The sequence below is a fragment of the Phaethon aethereus genome (assembly GCF_964289735.1).
Source record: "Phaethon aethereus genome assembly, chromosome: 14".
Classification (NCBI taxonomy): domain Eukaryota; kingdom Metazoa; phylum Chordata; class Aves; order Phaethontiformes; family Phaethontidae; genus Phaethon; species Phaethon aethereus.
In genome coordinates, this window is record NC_138590.1 from 8,453,962 (window position 1) to 8,478,803 (window position 24,842).

Below are 24,842 nucleotides of genomic sequence, written 5' to 3' on the forward strand. Positions count from 1 at the left end.
CATTCTGGCTATTTGAATCTTCAGTGTTCTATGCAAAAAAGCTTTCCTTCCCCTTTTTCAAATCCCTTAGTGTATAGCTACAACAATCATTATACCATCTCAAAGGAAGCATCTCTAATTCTGCTTTAGGTAACTGAAAAATGGTACGAGAAAGAGAATCTCCATCACCAAATGGTACCTCCATCTTACTTGATCTTAAAGTTTCTCAGCAACTCTTAAGACAAGTTTAGCATCTCAGTGATATCCTTGCAGACTGGATCCTAGATCTTTTTCAGTGCTATGTAAACCATTATTACTAGTCATAATGAGATCAAAGTCTGATCTTGTTCCTGGCTTAAACTTTTCCAAAGTTAGTGTACAGGATGGGTGCAGGTCACTTCAGGCAGTGATATCCAACAAAGGGCATACCTGATATATGCCCGTAAGCAAAGAATTCAGATCTGCAGGAAAAATACTGACTTGGAACAGTTTTCAAAGAATATATATATATTATAGTCTCCAAGCTGTCCCCTCTTCTAGTCTTTACTTGTTGTCCTTATGCATAATCATCTCAATTTTGTCCCTTGACTAATAAAACAGGAATCACTTCTACTGGAGCCTGTAGCAATTAACTTTAACTGGATATGTGATACAGAGGGACTTATAAGATGCTTTGACCTGTTGGCTACATCTTTTGAGCAGAAGTGCTCAAAGTAAGCCCAGCCAGAGCCACCAAAGCCCAACATCTGAAGGACTCCAAAGGCTTCACCTTCCATACAGCTTATGGAAGTAATTTAGCTAGCACAAAAAACCCAAACATGGTTATGTAGAGTTAGAAGTATCATTTCAGCTCCACAAACCTCCCTCCAATTTTGTTAACTGTGAGGGATTACCTCACCTGTTAAAAAAGCACAACACACCCACTTCAGTGAGCTGTTTGCACACTCCTTTTCCATCCTGCCATTCCTCATAATCTGAATGCAAGAAAATACATTAGAGCCATTTTATAACTTTTCCCTCTAATTTTGTACATTATTCAAGCACAATGGGCCCACCACTCTTTTAACTTCTCCCAAACTGCAGTTAGAAGTAAATTTATCGATTTTTACGCTTTTCTTACATGCGTTGCAGTGTTACATGCAAAAACACATGCTTGCACAGTCAGATCCCAAATAACCAGTTAGTAAGTATATATACAGTTTATATGCACAATATAAGCTTCATTATAGACATGTTCATCTGATCAGTGCCTGTGTCTCAGAGCACAGTGAGTACCACTTTGGGGCTAGTTAGAGGGACATTATTGTATTTCTATACAGTACTTCACTAACACTAATAAAACTACAGTGAAACTGAAAGTTAGAAGATTCATGGCTTTGCTAACCCTAGAGACACCGATTGCCTCCAGGCTTCTAATTTCTGTCTTTCTAAACAACAGAAGATAAAAATGCCCTCGGCTGATATACTATTCCCTGTAGTCACCGGGTAAAGGCACACTGAATTCCTTAGCGCTGACTCTTACCCTCCGTTTCACATTAATGAAGCAATGCAACCCATTACAGATGCCTGCATTGTGCATGATGTAAGGCAAACATCACACCCCAGCTGTCAGGTTGTGGGAGCGAGAAGCTGTAATACATGCTGTTACCATGGTGCCAACCCGCTGCCAGAACATTACAAATAGGATGAATTATCTGATGTGTACTGAAGTACAGCCTGCTAAGAGATTATTTTTATATGAATTTCCAAGTTCTCCTTACAGAAATTCAGGTAAGGATTTAAAGTGATTCTCACAGTGAGAACGCTGTCAAAGAAGATGCTTTACAGAGTGAAAACCAACTAAAAAGGTACCTGCTCTGTGTACTTAGTTACAATTCAGATTTCCCAGTCACAGTATGCAGTTACACTGTCCTAGTAAGGCTGGTTCAAACTGAGAAGAAGCCAGCAAGCAAGCATTCATTTCAATCACAGCCATACATTTAAAGCCCTAAATATCTCAGATCTTCGCAGGAAGTGTAAACAGTTCAAGTAAACCAAAACATTACAAGCAGCTTTAAATAGGACTTCTGTTGTGCAGGGTAGTGCTTGGACACCATTTTGAACTCAACTTGCCTCTATTCCTGACAATACCCAACAAAAAAAAAATTTTATAAGTATAAAAACTGCCATGTGTTTTATCAACATTAAAACAGTTAAGGAAGTTTATTTTTCAATCACCAGTAGAAGTCAGTGTTAACACCTAACTGAAAGGCCAAGAGGCAGTGCAAAATTCCCAGGCACCAGACTCCCAGCGTCTCAGGAAGCCAGCACTTCATGGGCTGACACCAGCTAGTTTTGCAGCTGAGGCTAGGCGAGTTTACAGCTTCTAAATAGGAGACTATGCTTTTGTGACTGATCTCCTCAAGTCACTGCAGGCAGGAAGCTCAATCCACAGTTTGAGTCTCATCAGCTTTGTTCTCGTGCAAGTCACAGACACATGCATTTCCCTTTACCCCCAGACAGCTGAGTTGAAAAGTACATGAAATGGGTAGAATAAAAGCCAGCTGAAACAAATGGATCTTTCTGATTAATGTTTACAAGAGAAAGCTTTGTAAAAGCAAACACTCAGACCTGCATGAACCAGAAATCTCAATGAGAACAAAAAGCCCCAGATGAGGTACACTACTGTAGGAAACAAAGATATTCCCAGTCACCTAAAATTTAACATCTAACCAAAATTGAAGTTAACTCACCATTAATCTGCTATAGAGACTTAATTCTAGGTTTTGTCATGGATGTGTCTGAAACTGGACATTAGCATTTATTTATTTTTAATCTTTTAAACCAAAAGGATCATGGCCAACATATTAAAAAGCTAATCAATCTTTAAACACTAAATATTAATTAGCTCTAGTGGTAGTATAAAGAAAACTGATTTTTGCATTGTGTTGCTGAATACAGACTTATGTCCCATACACAAGATTCCTAGCAATACTCTTGTTTTGGCTCTGAGATGGGCTACATGATGAAACATACCTTTTTGTTCTGAACTATTTACAGATAAAATCTTGAAAAATCTTTCTTGCTTCTTACTCAGACTTAACTTTGATTGGCTTTTGTTGCTTGCCAGCAGCTATAAGAGACAGTATTTGTAGCAAATCAGATGACACACCCAAAAAAGGATCCTACAGAAAACATTCCCCTGCACCCAAACCACCCTTTCATGATTTTACAGAAAACAAAATTGGGGGTGGGTGAAGGAAAGGACAGAAAACCTATGACTGTTTCTTTTTCCCCCAGACTTTGAAAGAATTTAATAGTTTAAGTAAAATAACATTACTCTAGTGTAAACTCATTTAGTTATTCTAGCATTATTACCTTATGTTGTACACTGCTGTAGGATTCACTCTCATGCAGACAGACCAGCAATATGCCCAAGTCTGACTCACATCGTGCTTTCTGCACACCGTCCCCATAAGTAACAAGTTTTTGGGCTTCAAGATTACAGTCTATCAGCACTAAAAGGCCCACCTGAATCATTTAATTATCACTTTTACAAACATTATACAAATGCTCATCCGTTTTGGTATGAAGTCCTATAACTAGCAAGCATACTTTAAATGTTTTGACATGTGTGCATGTATATGCACATATTGCATGGCACAAAAAGCTTATTTGAGGAGGTTCAAATAGGTCTAGGTGCTTGATCACAGCAAAGTTTAAAATCACAGAATCACTAAGGTTGGAAAGGACCTTCAAGATCATCAAGTCCAACCATTAATCCAGCACCACCATGTCCCCTAAACCAGGTCCTGAAGCGCCACATCCACACATTTTTTGAACACTTCCAGAGATGGCGATAAGGTCTCCTCTCAGCCTCCTCTTCTTCAGACTAAACAACCCCAGTTCCCTCAGCCACTCCTCATAAGACTTGTGCTCCAGACCCCTCACCAGCTTCGTTGCCCTTCTCTGGACACACTCCAGCACCTCAGCGTCCTTCTTGTAGTGAGGGGCCCAAAACTGATCACAGGATTCAAGGTGCGGCCTCACCAGTGCCGAGTACAGGGGCACAATCACTTCCCTACTCCTGCTGGCCACACTATTCCTGATACAGGCCAGGACGCTGTTGGCCTTCTTGGCCACCTGGGCACACTGCTGGCTCATGTTCAGCTGGCTGTCAACCAGCACCCCCAGGTCCCTTTCCGCCGGGCTGCTCTCCAGCCACTCCTCCCCAAGCCTGTAGCGTTGCATGGGGTTGTTGTGGCAAAAGTGCAGGACCCTGCACTTGGCCTTATTAAACCTCATACAGTTGGCCTCTGCCCATTGATCCAGCCTGTCCAGATCCCTCTGCAGAGCCCTCCTACCCTCCAGCAGATCAACACTCCCACCCAACTTGGTGTCATCTGCAAACTTACTGAGGGAGCACTCGATTCCCTCATCCAGATCATCAATAAAGATATTGAACAAGACCAGCCCCAGAACCGAGCCCTGGGGAACACCGCTTGTGACCGGCCGCCAGCCGGATTTAACGCCATTCACCACAACTCTCTGGGCTCAGCCATCCAGCCAGTTCCTCACCCAGCAAAGAGTAAACGTGTCTAAGCCACGAGCCACCAGTTTCTCCAGAGGAATGCTGTGGGAGACGCTGTCAAAGGCTTTAGTAAAGTCCAGGTAGACAACATCCACAGTCTCTCCCTCATCCACTAAGGGGTCACCTGGTCATAGAAGGAGATCAGGTTGGTCAAGCAGGACCTGCCTTTCATGAACCCATGCTGGCTGGGCCTGATCCCTTGGTTGTCCTGCAAATGCCCTGTGAGCACTCTCAAGACCAACCGTTCCATAATCTTCCCCGGTACAGAGGTGAGGCTGACAGGCCTGGACTTCCCAGGATCCTCCTTCCGGCCTTTCTTGTAGATGGGTGTCACATTGGCAAGCCTCCAGTCTTCTGGGACGTCCCCTGTTAACCAGGACTGCTGATAAATGATGGAGAGTGGCTTGGCAAGCTCCTCCGCCAGCTCTCTCAGTACTCTCAGGTGGATCTCATCAGGCCCCATAGACTTGTGGGTGTCCAGGTGGTTTAGCATGTCCTTGACTGCTTCCTCCTGGATTATGAGGAGTACATTGTGCTCTCCATCCCCGTCTTCCAGCTCAGGGGGCTGAATACCCTGTGGATACCTGGACTGGCTATTAAAGACTGAGGCAAAGAAGGCATTAAGTACCTCAGCCTTGTCCTCGTCCTTGGAGACAATGTTCCCCGCCATATCCAGTAGGGGATGGAGATTCTCCTTGCCTCTCTTTCTGTTGTTAATATATTTGTAAAAACATTTTTTATTATCCTTTACAACTGTGGCCAGACTGAGCTCTAGCTGGGCTTTTGCCTTTCTAATTTTGTCCCTGCTTGACCTAACGAGATCCTTGTACTCTTTGTGAGTTGCCTGGCCCTTCTTCCAGAGGTGATAAACTCTCCTCTTTTCCCTGAGTCCCAGCAAAATCTCCCTGTTCAGCCAGGCCAGTCGCCTTCCCTGCCAGCTCTTCTTACAGCACATGGGGACTGCCTGCTCCTGTGCCTTTAAGATTTCCTTCTTGAAGACTGTCCAGCCTTCCTGGACCCCTTTGTCCTTCAGGACTGTCTCCCAAGGGACTCTCTCAACCAGTGACCTGAACAGGCCAAAGTCTGCCCTCCGGAAGTCCATGATAGCAGTTTTGCCGAGTCCTCTCCTTACTTCACTCACAACTGAGAATTCTATCATGTCATGGTCGCTAAGCCCAAGACGGCCTCCAACCACCACATCTCTCACCAGTCCTTCTCTGTTTGTAAACAGCAGGTCCAGTAAGGCACCTCCCCTGGTGGGCTCACTCACAAGCTGCATCAGGAAGTTATCCTCCACACACTCCAGGAACCTCCTAGACTGTTTCCCCTCTGCCGTGTTATACTTCCAGCAGATGTCCAGTAGGTTGAAGTCCCCCACAAGAACAAGGGCCAGCAAATGCGAGACCTCCGCCAGTCGCTTATAGAATGTCTCATCTGTCTCTTCATCCTGGTTGGGTGGTCTGTAACAGACTCCCAGCAGGATATCTGCCTCATTGGCCTTCCCCCTCATCCTTACCCACAAGCACTCTACTTGGTCTTCACAATCTTCAATTTCTATGCAATCGAAACACTCCCTAACATACAGAGCCACCCCACCGCCTCTCCTTCCCTGCCTATCCCTTCGGAAGAGCTTATAGCCATCCATTGCAGCACTCCAGTCATGAGAAGCATCCCACCATGTTTCTGTGATGGCAACTACATCATAGCTGTCGCGCTGCACAATGGCTTCCAGCTCCTCCTGTTTGGTGCCCATGCTGCGTGCATTGGTGTAGATGCACCTGAGCTGGGCTATCGATTTCAACTCTGGCACGTTGAACCTACCCCTAGGTTCAACTCTAGTGAGCCTGGTTTTATCCCCTCCCCCCTCCAAATCAACCAGAATCCAATCAAATCCAAATCAACCAAAAAGAATTATTTTTACCATGATAAACTTCCATAGCACACACAAAGCACTAGCATCCCTCTCCAGACAAGATGCCTGTTTGTAACAACAAAAAGTTACAGCCTACATTTATGTTGATTTAATGTCATACCATTATGGTAACCCATACCATGTTATCTATGTTTTGCATACCAATGACTTTTCACTCCTGTGGCTGCATAACAAGCAGCCATGTGATGGCACCTGTAAACTGGTGTAACCAGTTTCAGTGCCTTAGTTACAGTCTTGGACTGTTTTCTCCAAGCTCCTTTGAACTCATAAAGACAAAAAGTCAAAGGAAGATGCATTTTGTCACTTTCTTTTATAGTTACTACAGCTTAACTCCTGTGGCTGGTAGACTGTACCCATTAAACTCCAATCTCAGCTGAGATGGCCAAGTTATTTCAGTATCAAAAACTGTTAAAATGCAATTAAGAATGAGCCAAAACCTGAAATGTCTATGCAGAATTTCCTTAATCATATCTTTTTCCTCCCTGTTGAGTTTGATATTCCTCTAAATTCCTTTAAGTTTCAACCCAAAGACAAGAAACTGGAGATAAAAACCAGCTATTGTATAATTCATTAATTTAACACTTTGGCTGATACCCTGACAAGTTTGAGGGAGAAACAGAATGAATGTCTGTTTTCACTTCATCAGATGCCTGATAATTCAGAAAAAGCAACAGCAAGTTTCTAGTCCTAACAGATCAAAGGTCAGAATTTGCAACAGGAAAACTCCCAAAGGACCCATCTAACTCCTGATGAGTAAAAAGCATTAAGGAAGTGAAACATGTTGAGGAAACATCCAAAACTAGGAAACAGTGAAAATGGGTATTCTCTGCTCTGCCTGCCACCCTTTTCAAGACTAAAAGGAGCCTTCATTACTTGTCATCACAACAGGGCAAATGCATTCCCTTCAGCACCTGCAAACCAGACAATTTATCAGAAAACACAAGGGCTCCTTTGCTGCCTGCATTTTTAGTTTTCCTAGAAATGATGGCATGAAAGGAGTATGGTTACACATTCACATCTCATGTTCACATGCAGGTTGCAGCCATGATATGCCTCTAAGCAGCAAAGCTGTGGGATGCAGCATTGACCCACACTAAATTAACGCCATTCCTTAGCTAGAGCATTTTCATCTTTCAGTCAGTTTGCAATCATTAAAGCACATGTCTTGTTACTTCACACACCCCTGTAAGAGTTGGTCTTGCCATTGCTTGCAATTATGTAGTGCCACAGTGTATGAATGGTAGATCCGACATGGCAATTCTTCCTGTTGAGCTCAGGTGCACAGAAGAACAGAAAGGCCTTCTACCTTAGCAGGTGACCAGAACACAGGCACACCATTGTGATCCATGTTAAGGATGAGCTAAAATCTGAAGGCAGCTCAGGCTGCTCTAATCTGACTAGATCCAAGTACTACCCAGGAACTATAAAAGCAGTTTAACTTGTGTCAGTTGTAGAGGTGGTCAGCCTTGACTTATGTGATGAAAAGCTGGAGTTGAGGCCATTGCAATGCAATAGAAAAGATTATTGAACCTATGTGCTTATAATTTGAAGGATGGGCTTCCACCAGCCTTTCCTCACAGAGCACAGACAGTACCCAACAGTGAGAGCCACATAATGCTGCAACAATTAAAAGTAGTAGTCTACAGCTGCATAAGATCCCAGCATATACCATCTTAGACACCACTGTGAAAAGCAAACAAATTCATGAAAGGAAAAATGCCAGAAGACTACTAGCTTTAGTACTTAATTTACACTAGATACACAGATTATGTCTAAACCCCTGCACATACACAGATTATTTCTAAGACCTTGCACATCTAATGGGTAAAGGATGCAGTTATGTAAACAGTGAGGTCAGAAGGCCCTCAACCTATCATGAACACATAGTCTAATCAACAGGTACTAACTCCTGGATATGGTGCACAACAGCAAATTATAGTCTGGCTTAGAAGTTTATCCAGGTTCTGCTTTAATTGCTTGTCAGCCTCCTTTTCAAAGCACTATTTTACTACCTACACCTTGGGTCTACTGAAAATAGACAAGTCCATTAGATTAGGTTAGATTAACATTTATTAAAATACAGAACAACATGAAATTTGAACTCAATAGACACTTCAGAATATGTATTAAAGGTCATAATTTGGAGGTGGCATGTCAATGATCTCATCCAGGGTAGCAAGGAAGTCAGCTGTTGATTGTGGCAAGTCTGAAAGTTAGAAATAGAGCAAATCAGTTTCTCATGAAACCCAGAGTTTATACTCTAACATACACTAGCTCCCAGTGGATTAGTATCAACCCCTTACATGACTAAGGGAAATACTGCTTGATTGCATAAGCCAATTCCACCTAGCTGATCAGTTAGCAACACACTGCAAGAGATTGCTCAGCAACAGCACTTTGAGACCACTACCTGTACTAGTAGGGTTGACCAGTTAAATTCAGCTTGACTATACACCAAAAGCTGTTTGATAATAGTGTGCTGTTCTGGCAGTTAGGACAGCAGTGGCAGTTGACTACCTGCAACCAGCTAGCTTCCCTCCCAAACCACTAATGAGCACTGTATGTACCAAAACTCATGCTAAGTTTCCACTTACTAGATTCCCATGAAATCTCTTTGATCTTCACAGGTGAAGGAACCATGTTCACACATGTGTCATATGTCCTTTCAAATATCATGAGGGGAACACCACACAGGTTGATATTGCTTACTTTGTGCTCTTCAGGAAGATCAAAACTCTCAAAGTCTGTTTGAGAAAGACACACTGTAGTTTAGTAACAGTAGCCTGGGAAGCTGCAAATTCTCCTACATTAAATGAAGTGGGAGCAGGTCCAAAACACAATCCAACAGTCCTCTTTTCTGGGGTATTCATCTGAAGTTACACCTTAGTTGTATGTAAAATCCTATACACCAACACTTAGCAAAAGACTACACTGCATAACATAACTGCTAATGTAAAGCAGGAGCTTTTAGTAATTTCCTTCCAATCACTATACTAAGTCAACTTGATTAAGCACAACACTGAAGTAGTCTTTGGTACAATAGTTTTTGCACACTCACTTCCACATGAACTGGATGGCTTAAGGACACACTTTGAAGGACCAAGATAGCAGAGACCATTGCAGATACTCTAAAAACAGCTTTAGAAGTTTCATCTTCAATTAACATATCCTACTGCTGTAGGAATCTCTTCAGTTAGATTACCATCTTGGCATACACTCTTAAGAGAGGTCTACTTTTCAGTACTGCTTAAGTATTCCTTTGAATACTTGTCTACTAGTTGCCATTTAATGAATTAAGAGTCTATAGAATGGTTATTTGGAACTAGCATCCTGCTAGCACAACACTGGACTCAGACTACTACATATCTGGAGCACAGCTATTGCAGTTAGAAATATTTAAACAAGAATGAGATTGTATTTCAGAAGTAGTGAGCACCCTTGTATTTAAGAAAGGACTCCAAAGAAATGCAATGCTAGCTTGTTTGCCACAATAGCTGGCCAAAGTCTTATAACAATGTCACCACTCATGAAAGCTTGATTGCTTATTTTAAGTTACACCAATAGTTCTTACCTTGAGGATCAAAAGGAAACATATTTTCTATTTCTGGCCAGTCTTCTTCAGCCACTGCATCGCAGCTTTCTAATCCAGCAGTCTTTTCAGTAATCTTAAAGAGATGAAGTCTATTATTTGAGCTACTGTAGTACCTTTGTAGTGGCTTTCCTGTGCTATACAGGTCTGCTGACAAAAATGACTGTCATACAGTCCTCAGTTATGCCTAAATTCTATTACCTTCAACATGAATAAGCTAGAGATGGGTAAATGCTTCAGCTGAGTTTATGTAGTGCAGCAGTATATACAATGGCAACAAATCACTGCACTAGAACATTTAGGCTTATAATATTAAACTCCTGATATTTAACATGTGAACAAGACATTAACTCAGACTATTTTCTCTAGAGCCACTTCTTTGCCATTAGGTACCCCCTAAACTTATACTCCTTGTGCCTATGTAGGTGTACTGGTTTTGGCTAGGACAGAGTTACTTTCTTCCTAGTAGCTCATATGATGCCATGTTTTGGATTCATGATGAAAACAGTGTTTATAACAACTGTTTTAGCTATTGCTGAACACTGCTTACACAGCATCAAGGTCTCTTCTGCTTCTCACAACCTCTTCTGCTCCTCTCTGTGAGGAGGCTGAGGAGGGAAGAAGTTGGGAAGGGGCACAGCCAGGACAGCTAACCCCAGCTGACCAGAGGGATATTCCATACCATAGGACATCATGCTAAGCAGTGAAGACTGATGGGGAAGTTTGCCAACACTGCCATTGCTCAAGGACTCAAAGCATCAGTCAGCTGGTGGTAAGAAATTGGTTCTGTTTTTCTTTGAGATTTAATTATTAAATTGTCTTAATCTCAAGCCATGAGTTCCCACTTTTACCCTTCCAATTCTTTCCCCCATCCCACTGAGGGGGGAAGTGAGCAAGCAGCTGTGTGGTGCTTAGCTGCCTGCCAGGGTTAAGCCACAAGAGTAGGTAAGCTATGCTTTTGCCACCTCCCCCCATAGAAATGTGTTGTACTCACTTTGTTTGCAGTGCAAGACTGACTTTTCCGTTTTATCTTTTCCATCTTGTTTGTGATTCCTTCAGTTCTATTCACATTTCCAAGAGCCTTTCTGACAGAATGAGATGTGGCTGGAGATGTACTGATTGTTTTTTTAGGAAGTGGAGTTTTAACTTGTGTTCTTTCAGATAAGACTTTTGTTGGAGTAGAGGGAAGAAAAAAGCAACCTTTAGCACCATATGTACCCTAAAGCTTGCTTCCTTAAGTGCATGTGCTGGAAAACTAGTTGTCATAGAAATCACTGTTCACCATTTATAAGTCAGGAGCATAAGCCCCATCTATGACAAAAGCACACAGTTTCATTTTTATAGTATATATGAGCTTAGCAGACTTTGTTAGATAAGTAGATATAAGAATAGAGAGTTATTACAAGAGTTATTACTGTTCAAAACAGTGAATAACAAAACATGGTTTATGCACTTCACTTGAAACCCTACTGGCTTAGGGCAGCATATACGCACAAGATCCTGAAGGCAGTCTTAGCTGATTCTTAGTAGCACCAACTTCATCATTCTCCTTATCAATAAAGATTAGCGTTGCCATCTTTAGGTTGGAGAGACCACTCTGGAAAGTCCATGCAAGAAAGAAAATAATTCTTGTAATTTATTCTACCACAGCACACTTTTTAAATAAACCACATTAAAGACAACATAGTTGCCATGCGCTGGTCCCTAGAGGACAGGGAACAAACCCATACTTCACACCATTTCACAGAGTTTAGCCACAGACCCTCAAATTTGAAGGCATTATTAGTGCATGCAGTACACTCATAGTCCTAAAGAAGCTTGTATGAGTTTAGGGCAGTAGCAAGATCTCACTAGCAATCCTACACAGAAAGATCCAATACCTTTGGCTTGTTTCATCACTTTGTAGTGTTTAACTGTTTCCTCAGCACAAGAATACATCTCCCAGCTTAGCAATCCCATCCTTATCTCAACTTGTAGCACTTGAGCAGCCAAGAGTAGTACCAGTTATTTTACAAGCAGAAACATCTTTTCACCAGAAAAAGAAGCCATTAGAGGACACCCTATACGAATAGACTACTTCACTACCGTTTCTCAGTCCCATCGGAGACAACAGACCAGAGCATTCGCTTGCACTGTTAAAAGCAGCCAGGCAGCTCCCATCTGGAGCTGATCACTGCCATCACAGAGGTGGGCAAGCAATTCTTCATTCAAGAGAGGTCTGCAGAAAAAGCTGCTTTCGACTGGTATAGCTTGAAGTCAAAAGCTTAGGCAAAGTCAAAGCAAGGCTCACAGCCACGGACCTCAGCAATTCCCTTGCCCAAGCCACCTTCTGGTCACAGCCCCAGAAGCCCCCTCCTCCCGCACCCAGGGAGACCCCAGCTTTAACGGGGTAACACCAGCCGCCGTCCCAGCCCTGCCCGACCAGCCACAGGCTCACCTCAAGAACTACCAACGGCTCCAAGCGCTCAGGCAGGACAACACACCTACAAAGAGGAGGCTTAGACGGCTCGATAGCACGCAACAGGCAGACCGAACCAAAGGCGTCCACAACAAAGAAGCGAGCTGCAGGGTTAAGTACCCGCCGGCAGCTTTTAAACCGTCTCCACATCGCTCATTGGCTGCTTCGACCAATGCTCAGCAGCCGATTGGCTCAGCAGGGCCTCTTCCGTGCCGCCTCGCCTGCTGCCCCCGTGGCTCCGCCCCCTGCCTTCCGGGGGCGGGGCAGGCCCGGGCAGGGGTAAGCTTGCAAGGGCCCACAGGCCCCGACGCTGCGTTACTATGGTGACAGCGCGGCACCGCCCCGGCAGTGATTGGTCCGGCCGCGGTGCATTGTGGGGCGGCTGGGCGGCCTGGCCGGTAAACAAGGGCGGCGGGGGTCGGGGCTCTCTCTCGGGGTTGGTTGTTGGAGAGCGAGTGGTCGCTGAGCAGTTTCTTTGGGCTCCGAGGAAGTACCTGCGGGCCGGGACGCTGCTTCTTCGCAGTCGCGGTCTTGCCTTGCTTTGCCTTCAGGGTACGCGAAGGCCCAGGTTTGCGCGTTATGTGGGGCCCCGGCGGGCTGGTGGGGCCTTCCGGCAGCCCGGCGTGTCTACAGGCTCAGCACTGGTACTTATTTTTGTGAAAAGATACGTGTCAGGAATGCATAATACAGAGTTGCTGGTTTAACTGAATGATACAAAGCCATGTTGAAGAGCTGTGCTGTCAAGTGGTATTGCTCTGTAAGTCGTTTTACTTTTCTTTTGTTACAGCAGAAAAAAACAAAATGGCATCAGGAACGGTAATGAACGCCACGTCTTCAGGAGGATCAAGTGATGTGAGCCTGGAGGAACCAAAGAAGATGACAAGGGAAGACTGGAGGAAAAAGAAAGAGTTAGAAGAACAGAGAAAGCTAGGAAATGCACCTGCTGAAGTGGATGAAGAAGGAAAGTAAGTTTTATTAAAGCCACTGGTTAAAAATTTCTGTTTTCCTGTTGTGATTAGAGAATAATTGTGAGGGTGATACATGATTTCTACATGAGTCATTGTAGGAGTAAATAGTTGAACTTTGTAAATTTACTTTTAGCATTCCAGTCATCCTCAGAAAAGGGATATTTTCCAAAAAAATGTAGGTTTAGTGTTTATCTACTGTGATGTATTTATGCTGCTGCTAAACAGTTCCATCTAAGCATCTCCTTACGAGTGGTATTTCGAAAGTGACCAAAATGTAGTACTGTGGACCTTTACTGCATACCTTATGTGTTCCCTCTCTCTTGCTTGCACAAGGCGCATTGTTTCTGAAAAGAGAAATGTTGGTATTTTTGTACTCAGTAACATTGGATAGAATCAGGTATTTGATTGGGGGTCAGGATTTTAAGTGAATTAGATGGCACCAAAATCTCCGTGAAAGACTGTGTTTATCTAGGTAACTTAAAGCTATTTTGCAATGCATTGTAACAACTTCATTATTTTAATATCATAACCTAAAGCACTGAATTTTGATGTGAGAGTTATTTGTTAGGCTACGTTGTTGTGGGTTTTTTCCCAATGCCATGTATTTATTACATAACATCTTTTACAGAGATATCAATCCTCATATTCCTCAGTACATATCCTCAGTACCATGGTACATAGATCCCTCTAAAAGACCTACACTAAAGCATCAGAGACCTCAGCCAGAGAAGCAGAAACAGTATAGCTCCTCTGGAGATTGGTACAAACGAGGAGTTCAAGAGGTATGCAAAATATCTTTGTCGTAAAATAAAGATTTGATTTGATCTTGTGAGGATATAAGAAAAGAGACATTGGCTCCCTATGAAGATGTATTTCTGGTGACATATTTTTGCGAGAGACAGGAGCTGGGAATTCTTACGTAGCAGGCAAGTTGCAATGTTTCGTAATCAAAATGTGTTCTGGGTTTGGGTAGACCATGCACACTCTAGTTGTGCTGAAAAAAAAGAATTAGTTATTGGGAACACATATATGAATCTTGCCACCAGTTTGTACAGCACTCTTCTCTTTTGTTTAGCATTCTGTAGCAACTAGATATCGTAAAGGAGCTTGCGAGAACTGTGGTGCATTGACACACAAAAAGAAAGACTGCATGGAGGTAAACTTGACTTTTGCTGATATTTTAATGGTTTTGAAAACAATGTTAATTTTAATCTTAGTGAAAAATAACTAGCTATAGATAAAAAAATTACTAGATTTGAAAAATGTTAAAAGTTTTGAAACATGGCTTGAAAATTTCTAAGGAAATTTTCATATAGGAAAAATGAAGGGGAAAAAAATGCTACTATTCAGGGTTTTGCTCATCAACTCTGTGATAAGCACTGCAATAATAGGTGAAAATGTTTAGCTTTTCCTGTTAATTTGCTTTAACTCAAATGCTTCTGTGCCTGTCTTTCTGTTTCATGTCAGCTAGAAATCCCCAGAAACTGTGTTTTAATTGCTTTCCTAATTGTGGAAAATAAGAGTTAGAAATTTATGTGATTTGGAGTCAGTTGCACTACTTTAAAATACAGAAATTAACTACTTGCATTTATTTACAATTCACAGGCTTACAGTGATGTATTTAACTGGCTTTAGAAGAGCTTGACTGATACTCTCTTTAAAGGGATATCTTGAGTAACATTTTTTTAGTCTAATGGACTGACACAACCTTTTGGGTTTGTTTCAGAGACCCAGGAAAGTTGGAGCAAAATACACAGGCATGAATATTGCACCAGATGAACATATGCAGCCTCAACTGATGTTTGATTATGACGGAAAGCGAGATCGTTGGAATGGTTATAACCCAGAAGAGCACATGAAGATTGTGGAGGAATATTCCAAGGTTGATTTGGTATGTAGGTGCTGTGGTTTACTGGGGAAAGCTAATGCTGAATGTGATCTAATCAGTGTGTATAAATGTCTAATGGGAGTGTTTAGAGACAGAGCCAGACTCTTCTCAGCAGTATCTAGTGACAGAAAACAAGAAGCAGCAGGCACAAATTGAAATACAAGAAATTCTGTTTAAACGTAAGAAAAAAATGTTCTACTGTAAGTGTGATCAAACAGTGGAACAGCTCCCCTAGTAACGCTGGGGGAGTCTCCATTCTTGCAGTAATCAAAACCTGCATAGACATGGTCCTGGGCAACCTGTTGCAGGCAAGCCTGCTCTGAGCAGGGGGATTGTCCCTGGCAGTCTCCAGAGGTGCCTCCAACATCAGCTGCTCTGTGGTTCTATGATATCAAACACATACAAAAATTCACAACATGCTGCTTTAGAATCTCACTTTAGATGGTAGACTTTGGTGCTTCCTGGATGAAACAAATGCTTGCAGCATCAGTCACCTTAAACACTGAAGTTCCTAACTAGATTATGAGGACACAATAATAAAACATTTGTTCTTAAACACTGTGGAACTAAAATAAGCTATGTCTTTCTTAAATTAGGATGCATGTAGTAATGGTATAGCTTCATAAGATCTAGTAAACTGGTTTTTTTCACAGTATAATATGAAATAATAAAAGGTTTACTGTATATATAGCTTCCTTTCCTTGAAGCTCAAAAAACAATATGGTAAAGCATAGGAGTTGAGGAGAGAAGCTCTAGGCTGCTGATTTTTCACAAGCACCCAGAGAATTAAAACCTCATCTTTTTTGTAATAAGGAATACATTTTGAATGACAGCAGTCACAAGAGATGCTTATGATAAGTACACTTCCTATTAAAAAGAAGTACTAAAACAAACGCATTTTCATGATACACAGGCCAAACGTACACTGAAAGCCCAGAAGCTTCAGGAAGAGTTAGCATCAGGAAAGCTGGAGCAAGTGGTAAGTAAACTAAACCCTAATTTATTTTTGTTTAGGCTGAAATAAAAATGTGACAGGTTACTTCTGCTCTCTGATGCTTTTATTCTCTATACAGGGTCTGCTGTTGTTTTTTATGTCCTTCAGTAATTTTGCTAGCACCAGCACATTCTGTGTCACATTCAAGAATTTGAAGTGTCGTCTTTCAAATGAGAGTGGCTTTGTTTTCCCCTTATGGGCAAAAAGTCTGTGTGATGATTATTCTTGCTAAAATTAATGACATGGATTTTTTGGTCAGAAAATTTTGTTTTCCATGTAGTAGTTTTGTTTATGTACTGAAATGCTTTTTTGTATTTAAAGATTATTACATCTGACTAATGTTGAGGTAATGACTACTAGGTGACTGTTGAATGTTTTAGTAATGCTTAAGCTAAATTGGAATAGGAAGGTGTTTTCTTTATCTTAGAGCCAACCTTGTTTCTTCTTCAGTCATTGCTATGACTATTTGCAGTGTCTCTGGTTATTTGAAGGCTGAGCATATGTATTTCCCGCTGGCTTATAACTCTGCAGTTTGGATTTTCCACTAACTTCTACAAGCTCCTCTTAGAAAATTCTAATTTTAAAAGGCATTTCTGATAATATTCTAAGTTTATAAAGTAAGGAAAAACTATAGACTGCTGCTGGTCAGAAGTAGTTTTTTAAATCAATATGGTAAGGAGGAGACCACCACGCAAAAGACTACATACAATTGGGCCTCCGTTTTCCAGAGGTTGTCACGCTGCATTTTGTCACTAGATGGCAGAGTGAACTTAATCGCCAACCCAGCACAAACTACAAACGTTAGACCTTCCCGATAGAAGAGATTCTTTCTCTTTTTGGTGCCTGTTTTCACCACAAGGCAACATTGTTGGCTACATATATTTAGTCCTTACAAAGTGAAGCTGAAAGAAGAAAAGTATGTTTGAAAACTAAGAACTGATGGGGAGGACCAAGATTGATGCCAATTTGCATAGTCAGTGCTGGCCAATTTGCTGGTCAGTCTTCCAGGACTCCCAGTTGTTTCCATCTTTACAGCTGCAAGTATTCTCAAATTAAAGGCTAAGCAGGTTAAAAACAAATAAATTTTGGCTATGTTTCTCCAGATGGCTTCTGATTCTTGCTCAGTATTCCTGTTAATCCTAACTAAATACTTGCATATGCACATCATCTGAATTTTTTTTTTAAGCGTTCAGAGTTGAATCTTGGTTATATTTGTATGATGTGAAGTATTCTAGTCTAAACCATTAGCGTTCAATGGCATAGCAAGCTCTAAATAACAGTTCTAGAATTTGACATTCTTGCAAAGACTTGACAGTGAAAAGGTCTCCAATGTGCATCTGTGCTAGAGACACTTATAAGCTCTCTCCTAGAACATTCAAAATATGGTGTCTTTATGTATTTTGTGCCACAGGTAAACTGTATTTTGCATCCAGCATCAAAGCTCTGCTTTGAATGCTCTTTACCTCCTTGCCATCTTTCCTCTTTCCACTATCTTGTCTTCTCTGTTGATGTGCTCTTTGTTTGCTGCAGAACTCCCCAAGACACCAGTGGGGAGAAGAGGAACCAAATTCACAGACAGTAAGATGATTACCCACTGCATCACACCATGGGCAGAAGAAAGGACCTGTAGTTAGTGGAACAGTGAAACAAGGGTGGCATAAGGGTTTCAGTGTTGGGTTCATGCCACTGGCTGCCTATTCTTTTGGATTGAATAGAGGCTTTTTTAGTTTTAACTCTTGTGTGTTGTCAAACCTTAGAGATACAAGCAAAAAACTAATTGTTAATATGCAGTATACTTTTCCCAAGATGACAGTTTTCTTAGTATCATCACAGTTATGTTTTTGTAACTGTTTCCATATGAGGAAGTGGAAATCTGTTAAGAGTATTTCTGAAAACTGTTGAATGTTAGATTAGCATATTGCTAGCATGACAGCACACTTAATCCCAAGTAAATGAAATGATAACTTTTAACTACAGGGATTGCAGAATTTTTAATGAAACCACTAAAATCAGGTTCTTGCACTTGTCTCTAGAGTGAATGTCCTCTTTTTTTTAGAAGTTTCCCATCTCTCCTCAGGAAAGAGATCATAACAGTGAAGATGAAGATGAAGATAAATATGCAGATGACATTGATATGCCTGGGCAGAACTTTGACTCTAAAAGACGTATCACAGTTCGAAATTTACGTATTCGGGAAGATATTGCAAAAGTGAGTAAAGAATTCTTTACAGATGTTCTTTTGTATTCATGAGAGTTAATTTCAAGAAAACTGTACGCTCAATTATTAATGAGTTTGCGTATGGGTCTTGGGGTTTGGAGGTTAAGGTCTGTTCTCAGTTCTATTCCTGCTCATGTAATGACTTCGTCAAGGTTATCCTTTTGCACAGATACGCCTTTTAAAAATGTCTAAGCTGGGCAATACAGTGGTAATTTCAGTTCTTTTATAAATATTGAATATCTTTGGTTTTCTTTCCCTAGTACTTGAGGAACCTAGATCCAAACTCTGCTTATTATGATCCCAAAACAAGAGCAATGAGGGAGAACCCGTATGCCAATACAGGCAAGAATCCAGATGAGTAAGTTAAAGGGTCATGCTTGTGTATCCAACAAAACTCTGTTAAAAAGGAGATTAATTGTTTTACCTTTTGTCTGTATGTCCTTTTGCTAATGAATCTATAGTCAGTTATGGATAGAAGTAATAGTAAACATGGAAAAATGATTTTATTTAGCACCACTTTTAGTATATAAAAGTAGTACTTTAGTAATACTGGCCCTTAATTTTCAGATACACGTAGACCACCATTCAGTGTAATGATCTGTACAAGGATTAGAACACTCTGCTGTATCTAGAGGTGATACCTGTAGACAGTAATGATGTTTATGTAAAGTATTTCAGTAACCAAATCTTAAACTTCATCTCTTGTTTATTGGGAGGCATTCAGCACTGGAGACTAGCATGGAATATCTGCAGTACTTAACTAAATGCCTGAATTAGGAGCAAAAGCTCCTTATATATTCGTGGAGTCTGCATAGAAAAGGTCTGAAATTGGCATTGTCTAGATAGACAGCTTAATTAAAGAATGCCATAGGCAGGCTTTTGGCTGCACATAAGGCTGTCTGACTTAAAAGCCAAGTCAAGCATTTGAGCTGTGACCCTGCCATGACCTGTGTAGTGCTTGTGGACACACAGAGCAGACAAGCTGTGAGTAGAAACATTTATTTAGAGTGCAGTAATTGGATTAGCTTGCTGCTTGAAATAGAATGGCAGTGGCTAAATGCTAGGAAATAACACTCTTTCTACCTCTCCTTGCCCCCAGGTAGAATAATGCCAGTCAGTTGGGGTTTTTTTGAGACTCAGATGCTTTCACTGCTCTCCAGAGTAATAATTTGACCTTTGTTGAATCCATGTTTCTGACACAGCATTGCAGACTGTAAATTTGTCAGAATGGGAGATGAAGAGTGTGGGAAATTGGATTGTTAACATTATTTTATTTTCAACCTATGTTTCGTATGTGCGAAAAGTAACTGAGAGCAGTAAAGCTATCACCAGGCTTTAACCCAGTAAAATATGCTGTGTCTGTGCGGGAGGAGAGGTTCACAAGTCCAAAAGCTGAGAATCACTATGCTAGAACATCACCTACCATTCATGCGTATTTACTGTGCAGTTATATCCAAGCTTGACTCATGGCACTTGGCATCCCAGACAAAGCTCCAGATCTGTGTCATAAGATGTTTCCATGTAAACAGAGGCATCAAGTATTCTGAGCTGCTGTCTAATACTTTCATGGCTCTATGGGGAGCCTAGGCTTTCATTTCATGTACTGAGTTGAATGCTGCTTCCTCTCATCCATTTTTAACTCTCAGGGCACAAAGGAGAATTTTTACTTTTTTACTTTGCTGTTAGTGTTCTATAATTGTATTTAAAAGGAAATTATGTTACCTGAATGCTAAGAATCATATTGTTCTTTTCTGCAGAGTTGGTTATGCAGGTGATAACTTTGTTCGCTACACTGGAGATACCATTTCAATGGCACAGACTCAGTGTAAGTAGGTTTTGGGGGGTTTGTTTTTTTGTTTGTTTGGGGTTTTTGTGAGCAAATGGACTTAAGAGACTTAAGTTAGCAATGTTTCTTTCTTGCAAAAGAGAAATAAATCTTTTTAGATTGAGGCTTACTTCCAAATTACAATAAACTTAAAGATTGTAATTTGAGTGGGTGTCAGTTTTAGAATAAGTACTTAGTGAAACCTCTTGTGTACACAGTGTTTGCTTGGGAGGCTTATGACAAAGGCTCTGAAGTTCATCTTCAAGCAGACCCTACAAAATTAGAGCTACTTTATAAATCCTTCAAAGTGAAAAAAGAAGATTTCAAGGCACAGCAGAAAGAAAGCATCTTAGAGAAGGTAACAGAAATTTGGTTTTATTTAATAAGAATTCTGTTGAGTTTAAAGTCTGTGCCTTGGGGAACAAATAAGATTACTAATGCTATGTGAAACTGCATCAGCTGTTCTCAGCAGCTTAGATTTATAAAAAAGATTTGTATATCTATACACATCATCTCATTAGTTGGTTTCATAATGTTATTTAATATAGGAACCTTTGACGATCTGCTGGTATTTCTTTGAGCTGTTCCCTTAACTGTCAGAATTTCTGCAGTGAAAAATCCGACAGCAGTATGTAGGAGGAGTGGGGATTTAGGAGGTTTTTTTTTTCTTTTAAATAATACAAGTGGTTGAAAAAATTATTTTGCTGTATCTTTTGTAAAAAGATACAAAAATGGTATCTTTTGTAAAATACGCAAGTAACTGTCTCCCAAAATTATTTTTAAATTTTTCTTTTCTCTGAAATGTGAAAAGCAGAATTTTCAGACTCGAGTTTTGGGTGCAGTCTTCTAGATAAATACTTACTTTATATTTAGCTGCTGGTTTCTTGGGCAACTGATAGAGAGCTAAAGAATCCATTTAGATTCTAACCTTGTCAATACTCAAGTTTGGAGAGGGACAGGAAATACTGCTCTGGTTATACCAGAGCCTTTTGGTTTGGTCTGAAAAGTTTTCCTGCTTTGAGTGAGGAATATCACTGTTGTAACCCTCCAGGCATTACAACAAAAAACAAAACAAACCTCCCCCCCAAAAAACAACAACAACAAACAAAAAAATGCCACCACCAAAAAACACATAGTGGCCATAGGAGGAGATGTATTTGTCTCTTAATGATTCACTAAAGATTAAGCTGTCTCCATCCACTTCTTTTGTCTTCTTCAGAAGGTACTGAAGGTGAAGATTTTGAAATTATGCTTAACTACATAAAAGGTGGGCTTTTTTGCTGAACTATTATGTCATTTCTGTATCTATTTTAGTATGGAGGACAAGAACATCTAGATGCCCCACCAGCTGAACTACTGTTAGCTCAAACAGAAGATTATGTGGAGTACTCTAGACATGGAACAGTCATCAAAGGACAAGAGAAAGCTATTGCTTGCTCTAAATATGAAGAGGATGTAAAGATCAACAACCATACAGTAAGCCCTAGCTTATGTAAAAATAATTTAAAAATTAGATTCCCTCTAATAAGGGAGGGAATAAGTTATGGTAGAATACAGTACAATATAATTAATACAGGAAATTAATTTCTCCTGCCTTTCTACTAAGGATGAATTTCAAGTTGTCCTGGTTGCAGTGTGAATTTGAGGAGTTGTGATGGCAATCCTAAATTGAAGGGGAAGTTACTGTATTTCCCTTCAACTTTGAATATGAGATGACCACATCCTGTTGCTTTTCTCTTTTGAAACTGTACCTGTAAGGCTAATGTAAAATTGCAAAAGTATTTCTCATAACTTTCCCTTCTGGTTTGTTTGAATAATTTGATTATCAGGATATAACCTCAAGAATAAATTGCAGCCTGCCTCTTACCAGAGTATTATTGTGGACATTACTGCTATGGTGTCTTCTCTTGCAGTGCATTTGGGGTTCATATTGGAAGGAAGGCAAGTGGGGTTACAAATGCTGTCACTCATTTGTCAAGTACTCATACTGTACAGGAGAAGCTGGGAAAGAAATTGCTGTAAGTATTGGCTTATTTAGTCACTTGGAAAGAGCTAAAAAGCGTTCATCTTCCTACCTAAGTTTTAGACTGTTTTGGGTGGTTTAGTTTTTTGGGGGTGTTTGGTTTTGGTTGGTTGGGGTTTTTTTTGTCCTTCCCCTTTCAAATGTGCTTAGTAAATGGGTATCCTTCCTCTTGTCTGTTGTATAGAATACTGAAGCAAGCTTACTGGAAGAGCAACCCAGGGAGGAAGAACACATGACAAAACCCAAAACACTAATGGAGGTAGGTAGTTGCCATGTCTCAGGAAGGCAGATATTTTTCCTCAGCATTTTAAGGGACAGAAAGATATGCATAACTAAAAAAATTATTAAAGTCATAATAAGTCTGAAAATTACTGGACTGCATTATTAGATTATTAATGTCTCTATTGAAAACTAAGCTCTCAAGGAGCATTATTAGACACTTGGGATTTAATGGCTTGAATGTTAATAATGTTTGCAAGTTGAATCTTAATAGTAGCTGGATTTTTATCTTACAGATCCACCAAGAGAAACAGAAAGAGAAGAAAAAGAAGAAGCACAAGAAGAGCTCAAATTCAGATAGTGAGGGTGAAGAGAAAAAGAAGCAAGAAAAACTTAAAAAGGTGCACTATCGTCTTCAGTTCTTTTGTGGCAAAATGATCTTGAAATACATTTTACAACCATGACAGTTTTATAAAACCTGTATTTATTATAAAGAGTGTTCTTGTATTCAGTGGGATGTTCTTTGATGCTAACTTTGAGCTAAAGCAATTTTAAAATGCTATTGGATGTTCTAAAGTACATTCCCTATTTCTCAGGCAAACATGCAATAAATATTTAGTTTTGGAAGACTTAGTTCAGGAGATGTAGAACACTTCCTTTCTAGGCACCTATTACAGCTGTAGATCTATAAAAGAAATTGCAGAACACAATGATTTGAGTATTGAAGAAAGGTTGAGAGATCAAAGGCACTGTCAAAGCTTAACTTAGCACTTTTTATCCCAGACTTGGGCCCAGTCTCACAGTTGGTGCAGTAAATCCATCCATCAAACTATGTGCTGGCTGCTGCTGAACAGACCTTCCACAAGCACAGCAGCTGCCTCTGGCTATTCAGAGTGTGAAACTAATGTTAAACTGTGGTTAATCAAAGCATTGTACAAATGCAACTTCTTTGCTGTAGCAAGAAGGAGCAACAGTAATAGTTTGAGGAATGGATAACATGTATTTCAAAAAGCATTTAAAAACAAAACAAACAAAAAAAACCCCAAAACAACAAACCAACGCCAACCCTTAAGATCACATGATTGTTTATCTGCTTTTGTACTTGCTGGATCATGATTACATTTTGGGTAAAGCCACGAAGTTTCTTACTTGATTTGGGCAATTGGAGAGAGAGAGTAAAATACCTTGTTTCCTACATACCATCTCACCATCTTTTTGTGTTAAACACTAAAAGAAGAGCATGAAATGAAGTGTGTTGTAGGTGGGCCAGACAGATGCGCATTGCTTATCCCACCGTTCTGCCTGCTGCTTGTTTGCTATACTAGAATCTAATACAAACTTTCATTGGAGTTTTTTTTTCTTTACCTTTATTTCAGGCACTAAATGCAGAAGAGGCTCGTCTTCTCCACGTTAAAGAAGTCATGCAGTTAGATGAGAGGAAAAGACCATACAACAGCCTATATGAAACCAGGGAGCCAACAGAAGAGGAAATGGAAGCCTATAGGATGAAACGTCAGAGACCTGATGATCCGATGGCCTCTTTTCTTGGACAGTAGTCACGGTGAAAATCATTCCAATACACAAGACTTTCCTTCATACTTGTTTTCAACTGCCATAAATAGCAGAGACCTTTTGCGCCAGAGAAGTTGGTGAAAACTGCTTTTGACAGACATAAGCAGTCCAGTACTTACAGCAATTTTGTGTATGTATACATATACAGTCACAAATATACGTATACACACATACACATATGTATATATAAAATACATACACCTACTTTGCAAATTCTTTACTGGAAAAGAAAAGATCCAATACTGGCTGGAATTGTAGGTTTGTTTGGCCAAATAATATATGCATAAAGTCATGATACATTCAGTAAAACTGACTCAAAAGAAATGGTCAGCAGGTGTCACTTGATATACAATAAAAATTGTTGAAAAAAAAATTGATACAGCTAACTGAAGCCTCTTACTTTTAAAGGGAGTTGCTTGTCACATGGCTTTAAAAAGAGAAATTGTTTCTTTCTCGATCACTTTGTAGTAAGTATTTTGGAAATGTACAAATTTATTGTTTTGTACAGTTTTTCTTAAATTAATATAAAGGTCTCAAATGTTGTCCAGCCTTTTTAATGAAGAGGTTAGGAGAAGCTGACTACAGAGCTTTTAAATTCTAATTCTG

The 24,842-nt window shown here is 40.4% G+C and overlaps 2 protein-coding genes across 2 annotated transcripts; one reads left to right on the plus strand and one right to left on the minus strand.

The window, feature by feature from the left end:
* Positions 1–8,608: 8,608 nt before the first annotated feature.
* PTTG1 (PTTG1 regulator of sister chromatid separation, securin) lies at positions 8,609–11,647 on the minus strand (the record flags this gene model as incomplete). Its single annotated transcript, XM_082006020.1, has 5 exons — positions 8,609–8,688; positions 9,077–9,226; positions 10,054–10,147; positions 11,066–11,249; positions 11,562–11,647. The coding sequence occupies 5 exons, from the start codon at positions 11,645–11,647 to the stop codon at positions 8,609–8,611; spliced, it is 594 nt and encodes a 197-aa protein (XP_081862146.1).
* A 1,683-nt stretch (positions 11,648–13,330) lies between these two features.
* SLU7 (SLU7 homolog, splicing factor) lies at positions 13,331–24,220 on the plus strand (the record flags this gene model as incomplete). Its single annotated transcript, XM_082006070.1, has 15 exons — positions 13,331–13,494; positions 14,126–14,279; positions 14,573–14,653; positions 15,224–15,388; positions 16,299–16,364; positions 17,910–17,957; positions 18,457–18,588; positions 18,858–18,955; positions 20,355–20,422; positions 20,641–20,780; positions 21,737–21,898; positions 22,336–22,440; positions 22,630–22,704; positions 22,961–23,065; positions 24,041–24,220. The coding sequence occupies 15 exons, from the start codon at positions 13,331–13,333 to the stop codon at positions 24,218–24,220; spliced, it is 1,743 nt and encodes a 580-aa protein (XP_081862196.1).
* Between the last annotated feature and the right edge of the window lie 622 nt (positions 24,221–24,842).